Genomic DNA, 9260 nt, shown 5'->3' with positions numbered 1-9260 from the left:
CCTCGTGGATGACCTCCCCAACAGAGAGTTTCCATCCATCCCAATGACATCCATAAATGAGATATCTCTACCCAGCAGGAGGGTCTGAGAGGGTATCGTTAGGGGATGGGTGGTGATGTCAGGTGCGGCTGCTCTGGTTCCGGCTGGTCTTACACAGCGGAGGTTGACTCCTCATTGAGAACTGAAACCAAAAACTCAGAGGAGCACCTCACCCTTTAATCTTAAAAAGGGTGTGAAAAGTGGTGTCATCTGCCTTTCAGCAACTTCTACTGGTTATATAAACGAAATCTCTGACACTCACTTTAAAATTTGCAAGTAACAATTTATTTATACAACTCGAGCAGTGAACAAATTAACAAAACTATTTACAGATCAAATAATTCCCTTTTATCTACTCGCTATTCCTGAATAAAACATGAATTATAATAATGTGCTGTTCCAATAAATAGAAGTTTCACTCGTATAACAAAACTTGAATTGAGTCTCTCAAAATTCCAGCCAGGTTACGTATCTTCCGGAATGGTCAGCGCCTCGTCTGTTGATCTGTCGGGAACGTCTTCAGAGTCGTCCTTCTGTCAGGAATTTAGATGGTGCTTTCTCTCATACATAGATGACTGAGAGCACCAATTTCTCTCTCTAGAGCTGAGGGCTGTTAGTTCTAGTGGATGGCAGTTAACTCTGAATTCTTTGTCCAACTGCCCCCTTTTATAACCTTGTTGACATATTAATATTTCTTACAGTAGTCCTATGTTGTCAAAACCGCCAGATTTAAACTTAATGGATTGCTGGTATCTAAATGCCTGGTTCAAATTGATTGATGAAATTCAAAAGACTGTTGTCCAGGTAAAATTTGCTGCTTGACCACCTTACTGTACGGCCTTTTGATACAAATGTATCATTTCATGCTTTCTACATACTGCATTTAAATCTCTAACCACAGAAAAAGCATCAACTTTTAAAAACATCACATAATGCTTTCCCCATTTTACAATTTTACAAACAGCAAATTCTAACCTCTTGACACCCCCACCCCAATCTACAGTCATTGTAACCACCTTTACAACACCTTCACCATTAAGGAAAAATAGGCCATCATTGTGAAAAAATGGTTTCTATCTTTTTGTAAACTTAACTCCATCACATTACCAGATCCGTAGCTCATTAATCTAGAGTTACATTTTATACTAATTCCTATATATATATATATCTAGAACCCTACTGTTTCTGTCTCATACAAACATTTTTCTTTTTAACTCTGGATAAAGCATCGCAATAATATTTTCACGACACACAACGTATACATTCTGAAACTTAAACACTTGGAACATGAGACTCCAATGAAATAGTCTGATGCTCTTGTCATCAAATCTTTCCAGGAATGTCAAAGGATTGTAATTGGTATACACAATCATCTCTGATACATTGTTTTCAATGTGAACATTAAAATGTTGTGAGGCCATGACCAGACTCAATAACTCTTTTCCAACGGTGGAATATTTTCTCTGGTGGATATTGATTTTTGTTTATAAATTTACTGATTTGGCATTTCAATTCCACAATCATTGTCCTGTAACAATACAGCTGGAACACCTATATTGCTTGGTCCTATGGTAATTTTGAAGGGTTTCTAAACATTTGACATGGTGGTCCTGATGGAAGAGCGGCGCTCCGAAAGCTAGTGCTTACAATTAAACCTGTTAGACTATAACGTGGTGTTGTGTGATTTGTACACCGGCATCTCCAAATCAGATTTAGTTATAGCATTGTCCTTCTGATAATCTTTGCAGAATCATTGAGTACCCCCAGACTTCAGAACCAACACGATTGGCAAACTTCACTCGCTTTGACTTGTCTCCAAGAATTCTTCCTGGAGCATTACTTGCACTTCATTCTGAACCTGCGGAGCTTTGAAAGGATTACACTGGAATGGGTACTGTTTTACCAGAGCAACATTCCTTTCGTCAACCTCATATACTAAAGTATTAGAAGTCCCCATTCTATTTCTACACAGGTGCTCACAACTCTGTAACGAATCTTTCAATTCAGTTCACCGTTCGGGAGTCAGATTGCTCACTTCCTTATCCCATTCCTTGAGGACTTTCTCATTATTCATTTTGCTCTGGGGCACATTCAAAATCCAAATCCTCTGGATTGATTCCTACTCTGAATGACAGTAACTAATATCTGTTTTGCAAGTTCACTCTCCTTGTCGTAGTAATGTTTCAGTTTCTTCACATGTCGTACCCAATATTTTTTTCTCTCTCTGGCATCATTACCAGATAATCCACCTGACTCAACTTCACCTCAATCTGAGAGTGACCATTGAACATCGCTTTACAGGCATCTCCCATCATTGTTAATGACCCCAACCTTTTTCCCCAGGGTCAAACGTATGTACTGTAGATTTCTTATCTTCTTCCAGGTGCTGTGTCATCCTCAAATATTGTCTAGCTAATTCAACTACTCTGTTTAATCTGTCTCTCGCCTCTGATACATAATCCAATTGTGAGATCTCTGACTTCAGATCTGTCAACTTTTCCATAATTCCCTTTAAAGGACCTCACACTTTGTGTCTGAACATCAATTCAAAAGGAGCAAACTGAGTCGATTCATTTCTACCATGTCTGGTAGTAAACAATAAAAAATGGGATATCTTTATCCCAATCATTTGGGTCATCCTGACAATCAGCCCTCAATGTTATCTTTAAGGTCTCTCACTATTAGAAACACACAAGCTCCCTTAACTCTCAATTTTTTTCCCTATTCCCCTGATCTACCTGAGTAAATCTTACTGCCGCCGGTGAAGTCTTTGAAAAGATCGAGTACTATCTTACTCTCCTTCAGTTCATCGACTTCTCTTGGGATTTCCTTTACTGCCTTAACTAATCCCACTGGTTTAACCTCTTTTTTTTTTCCCCCCATTCATTTTCCAAGTGCCTTTCTTAACCCACCAGCACTGTGACCTTGTATATCCCAGCGTTTTGCTGCAAAAACACCTCAGGTTTTGTACCTCATTTCCACCCACTTGGGATTTTTCTTTCGCACTTGTAATAATCTGTTCACTCTAAATAGCCTTTTTCACTTCTTCCTATTCTCCTGACACCACATCTGACAGCGCTGCAAACACCTCGCGAGCCCTGCCTCCTTAATATGTTCTGAATTAATCTTACCCACGCAGTTTCTGGTCAGTCCATCTGTTGAGCCAATTTCTCAAAAGGAAACAAAAAAGGCTTCCACATCCTTTTCATCGAATTTTGAGCAAGTATTGACATGTTTGAAGATATCCCTACCAAGCCTTTGGCTACCTGGGTTTATTCATTATCACTATCCTCCTCACTCAGCCTATCTTCTAACTTCACATGCATCCCGTTATGTCAACTTTCCTGTCTAACTGCCAACTTCTGTAGATCAAATTCTCTCTCTTTATCCCTTTCTTCTCTCTCTTTCTCTTTTTCCTCTGCTGGGAATCTTCTTTCCTCTTTCCGTTTCCCGTTCCTCTGCACGTAACCGTATTTTAATCTGTTTCAGACCCCTTTCTGGTCTCTCTCTCTCTCTTTTACACTTTCTGACTCCAATTCTCGCATTTGTAATTCTTTTTTTCTAACTCCATTGTACTTAAAGTTATATACCTACAACTTTAGGCACAGCTAAATGCTTGGTTAACTCCCTTACAATTTTCAGGTTTTTGAACTATCCTTCGTTAAACCCACTTTTGGCCTGTTTGCTCATTCGAAACTGTCACCATTTTCTGTCTTTCTAAACTTTCTTGGCAAATTTGGAAACCATCTTTGCCCGCACAACCTCTTCAGTAATGTTAAGACCCATTTCCCCACTTTCCATTTACCCCACAACAGGCAACTGAAATTAAACAGATTTTCCAATTGTCACTGATGTTTTATTTCAAGACTTAGGACGCTAGTCACGAAGTTTGTTTGAATCTGCTGGGACCTTTCATACCCGACGTCTGTTCAAATCTGTCCAGATCCCTGCAGGTATGTCCAAATGCTGCCCCCGAGCTGTCGAACTGTTATGAAGGGGAGGTGAAGCACTCTGGAGAACTCAAAGCAAAATACCCAAAAGGAGCACCTCACCTTCTAATCTGTAAAAAAGGGTGTGAAAAGTGGTGTAACCTGCCTTTCAGAACTTCTTGTGGTTAAAAAAACAAATCCCCGATATTCACTTTAATATCAACAAGTAACAGTTAATGTGTTCTCTTAGAGTTAAATAAATAAACGAAACTGTTAGCAAACTAAATAAATCTCTTCTTACTATGAACTATTACCAAATAAAACAAGATTCTAATGGAATGTTGTCCAATGTCCCACTCATACAATAGAAGAAATAGAATTTGGTCTCTAGAAATTACAGCCAGGTTCCATGTCTTGTGGAATGTTCAGTGCCTCCTCTGTCAATTTTGTGTCAGGAACGGCTTTTCCTCCAATCCTTCTGTCAGAAATGCCGTCTTTGTCGTTCCTCTGTCAGGAATTACCGATGACTGTGAGAGCCAGTCTCTCTCTCTCTCGAGCTGAGGGCTGTTAGCTCTGGCTGATGGCAGAGAGCTCTGGGGTCTTTGTCTTTGTCCAGCTGCCCCCTCTTTTATATCCTTGATGACAATATCAATATTTGTTACAATAAGATTGGGCCTGTGTTGTCAAAACCATCTGATTTAAATTTAACTGGTTTTTGGTACCTAAAAGCTCCATTCAAACTGATTTGCGACATGCAAACTTTGCTGTATAAGCAGGCCCAGGCAACAGGTTTTACTCACGGTACAAATAGATGATCCTTAATCCGAAATGCTCAGGACCAGCTGTTTTACAGAATTCAAAGTTTTTTGATTTTCACAATCGGGACATTTTTAAAAATTTCACCATTAAACTCTTACTGGAGAAGCAGACTTCTAACTAAGAACATGTTTGGCCATGACCCCCCCCAAATGTCACATGTGAGAGACACTCATCAAGTGGGTGTCGACTTGGGCGTTCAGAGAGAAACCCTCGGCCTGTCAGTGCTTGGCCATACCATCCCATGTCGCATCTGAATGACACACATTGAGTGGGTGTCGACTTGGGTTAAGTGTTTGCTCTCCAAACAACCTTGTTAATGAGAAAGAAACTTTACATAAAAAACTTCGGATTTTGGAGCTTTTCTTTTTTTGGATGTTTGGATAAAGAATCTTCCACCTGTACTGCCGTTTTGATGCAAAATGCTTCAACTCAGGATCTCTGTGTTCTGACAAATGTTCAATCTGCTCACAGACATCCATTTTAACTATAAGCATAAAAACAATCTTTTAAAGGGACCTCGCCATGCTTTCTCCATTTTCCAACCTTACAATTTTATAAACACCACATTCTATCTTCCTGCCTCACAGTCTACACTGAGTCTATCCACCTTCACAACAGTTTATTCATTTGTTTTCTTTGATTTTGTTTGAGTTTATTTTTTACTTTGGTCCCTCATTGTCCCTGCCCAAAAGAGGGAATTGCAGTTAGAATCATGGGAGGGCCACTTTTAATCTGTTTATTTATTTTTGTATCTCCTCAGAGTGACCAGATCATTATTTATGTTGAACAAAGTCAAGGCAGTTTATATTTTCTGGCCTGTTAGACCAGAGTGGGCTTTGCTCTGTGATTTACCCGGATCTGTCCCTGTCCCGGGTGGGTCCGATCGGGGCAGTGTCGCGGCCTTGGTTTTATTTCATTGTTTATCCCTTTACTTTAAAAGTGTGGAAGGTTGCTTGTCAGACAGGAGGCCTGTCACCAACAGTGTGCGTAAAGGATTGATGCTGGATCCACTGCTTTGATCATGTCGCTGCTATACAGGACATTGGTGAGGCCACTTTTGGATCACTACATTGAATTCTGGTCTCCCTGATACATGAAGGATGTTGTGAAAGGGTTAGAGAGTTTGAACTTTCGGGAGAGGCTGAAAGGACTGCGGCTATTTTCCCCAAGGTGTTGGAGGCCAAGGAGTGAAATTATGGAAGTTTATAAAATCATGAGGGGCATGAATAGGGTGAGTAGGCAAGGTCTTTTCCCCAGGGTATGGGAGTTCAAAACCTAAAGACGTAGGTTTAAGGCAAGCGAGGAAATATTCAAAAGGGAAGTGAGGGGCAATGTTTTCACGCACAGGGTGGTGCGTGCACCCAACGAGCTGCCAACGAAATTGTTGGAGGCTGGTATAATTACAACATGCAAAAGTGATATTTTGAGAAGTACGGGGATTTGAAATATTTGGAGGGATATAGACCAGGGACAGGCAGCTTGGCCTGGGTTAGTTTGGGATTATTTTTGCATGACCTGGATGCACAGAAGGAACTGATTCCGTTCTGATTGACTCTATGATTCTGTGACATGAGCCAACACTCTGTGTCATTATCTCTGTGACTCCTCACAGGAGGCACACGGTTCTCAAGCTGTGCAACAGATGGCCCTCAGCGCGGTCAGTACCATTATGTCCATGTACTTAGTGGCTGATGGAGCCAGCCTACAACAATATCAAGAGAGTCTGGTGTTTCTGAAGACACTTCCGGAAGACCTGACGGACCCTGATGAAGGAGCTCAGTTTGAGAAGTGTCATCAGGTCATGGAGCTGATTTGCCAAAGCCTGCCGCGCTGTCAGCTAGACGACCTGCTTCTCATGGTCTGTGGCAGTCTGTCGGACCATAATCCCAGCTGTGCCCGGGTCGCGTCCTTACTATTGGAAAACCTCTTCCTGCAAGAGAGAAAACAACTTCAGGACCGGGTCTCAGAGATCCTGCATGTGCTGGGGCTTCATTTGGAGATCATCCCTCACCAGGAGGTGAAAGGGCGTGTCCTACGAGGGATGACTGCTCTGACCTCACAGCACTCAGCAGCAGCTATGTCCCAGCTCCTGCTCTGTCGCCCCCCAGTGCACAAGTTCATCCGGGATGTGTGGAGAGCAGCAGCTGAGGATCGAGCCTGTCCGGTGAGTACGATCAAACATCTCGTGTACTCACTGGAGGGAAAAAGCTGCCCCATCCGTGGGAACATGTACTCGGCCAACGTCTCGCTGACTGCCATCCACGGCTTATATGAGATACTGACTCAGCCCAGGATGGCAGACGTGGTGAGGACATTGTTCTCACACATTTTCAGTGGCTTACTTGTATCACTCACCAGTGGAATGAGTTTCTCTCTGCCCAGTGATACAGATATTCAGTCACAGCAGAGAGGTTTCACCGCTGGGTTTGATGCTGATACAAGTCGGTCACTGAATGAAATGTGCGTGAGGTCACTCAAGGCCCTGTTTGACCTGATTGGTCAAAGTGACATCTCAGACCAGATGGTGATGGTCGGAGGATGGCAACAGCTACGAGGGGTTGGATTTGATCAGGGGGTTGTTCTGCTGGTCCAGGCAATGACAGCATCTGCAGGTGATGATTTGTTTAAGACCGTACATAGTCTGGTTTCCCAAATCCTTCGGATCCAGGACTGTCAGGCAGTTCCGATAATACTCTTCTTTGAGGAACTCCTGAAAGCTCCGTGCCTTTCCGAACTGGGTCTCACAGACATGGTCATTAACAGCTTAATACGATACCTCTGCTGGTACGACTCCTCACCCGTTAGCCAGTTGCTCTGCATCAGAGTTTTAAAAAACATCGATTTTGAATCGAGGCGATGGTGTTGGAGTGTGACCGATGTCTTGGTGAGCCTGTTGGGCAATCCAGAGAACAGCGATGTATTCACTCTTGAGGTGTTGTCTTGCCTTCAGAAAAACATCCTTGAGGCACCAGCAGAAATGATCAGGCCCTTTTTAAATGCAATCCTCTCCAGGATACAGCCACTGTTTGGGGCAGGAAGTGAGCAAGTCTCTGTGGAAGCACTCCAATCGTTGGAAAAATTGGCCACGTTTGGAGAGTCCAGTGATTTCCAGCGACAGCTCCACGCCAACATCGTGTCCTTGCTGTTGCAGCTGGATACTAAAAGTGAGAAAACCATCCAGTGTTGTTGTGCAGCACTGCAGATGATTTTCTCCTCCACTGGTTCCACAAAGGCTTGCTCCTTAGTTGAGAGGTATCTCGAGGCACCAGGCTGGAGTTACCAAAACTTCCTGAAACGTATTTCACGTCAACTCGTTGACGATTACCCCGACATGGTGAGTTCCTACATTTCGGACTATGTATCCTTCAGTTCCAACCAGGACCATCACCGCGATCAAGCAGCGGCCTTAGCAGCATTCCTCACCAAGCAGACCCATCGCTTCCGGATCACCCAATGGACCTCCTGGCGTAAAGGATTAATTTTCAGTTGCTGCTGCATAGTCCCCAAATGAGACCTCAGCACATCAGGTTCGGAATATGGCCCAGACCCTTGTCTTCTCATACCAACTATTGTGCTCCAGATCCAGATCCTCACCGTCAATAAACAAACAGACCTTCTCAACATCAATGTTTCTGTCACACAAATGGATCGTCTCTGCTTCATCTTATGGTCTTCACATCTTTAACAGCATCTGATCTCTGTCAGGTCCTCAGCAAATGCTCTCACTGGAACCACAACATTGTCTCAGCATTGATCTTCTCCATATCGTGGACATTTATAGGAAGAATTGATCTCCTCCAGATACTTACCCTTTCTTAGAAACTGATCCAAAAGTATACAACTTTGTACACTCATCCAGAGTGTGCAGTTCATAAAATCAATAGACCTATCTCTCTGTTATATTTGTACATAGTGTAAATAATTAATGTTCTTGTAAATAAAAATTCTGTTTCACTTTAAATAAACTGCAGCAGTGTTGTTGTACCTGCACGTGTCACATAAATGCACTCCCATTCTGGGAGTAGTGACTGCTGGACCATTGGGGTCATCTCTCCACAGGGCAGCAGATGGAGAGAGGGCAAGGCTCGGGGTCTGCACTCACCTTCCCTGACCACGTCTGCAGGATGTAGGACTGGTTTGATCAGCTTCAGAATGGGGCTTTAGAGCTTGGGTGTGGTCACCTGGCAGCTGAAGTGTTTCTGACTGACACTGATCACCAGTCAGTGGTAGTCAGAGATTCAGGAAAGGCCCACAGTGCATCTCACTCAGAAAACCATTTCCTGTGTTGGAAAACAGTGAGAGTGACGGCTCCTCTGGGGAGTGCAGCCTGAGCTCAGCTGCACAAGGTGGGGATCAGAAAGAGTGGGAGAACAATAGTGGTGGGAATCTCAGTCATGGGGGGGCACTCACAGGTATTTCTGCAGGTCTGGACGATAACAACTTAGGGCCTGAACTCTTCTTTGTTGGTGACTG

The 9260-nt window shown here is 43.1% G+C and overlaps 1 protein-coding gene across 1 annotated transcript; it reads left to right on the top strand.

Annotated features, from left to right (window-relative positions):
* Positions 1-6429: 6429 nt before the first annotated feature.
* LOC140481696 (maestro heat-like repeat-containing protein family member 1) lies at positions 6430-8298 on the top strand. The gene has a single exon (XM_072578271.1). The coding sequence runs from the start codon at positions 6430-6432 to the stop codon at positions 8296-8298; it is 1869 nt and encodes a 622-aa protein (XP_072434372.1).
* The last annotated feature ends 962 nt before the right edge of the window (positions 8299-9260 follow it).

The sequence above is a fragment of the Chiloscyllium punctatum genome, chromosome 9, assembly GCF_047496795.1.
Source record: "Chiloscyllium punctatum isolate Juve2018m chromosome 9, sChiPun1.3, whole genome shotgun sequence".
NCBI lineage: Eukaryota > Metazoa > Chordata > Chondrichthyes > Orectolobiformes > Hemiscylliidae > Chiloscyllium > Chiloscyllium punctatum.
Note: the sequence above shows the minus strand (reverse complement) of the source record. Positions and strands in the feature narration are given on the sequence as shown.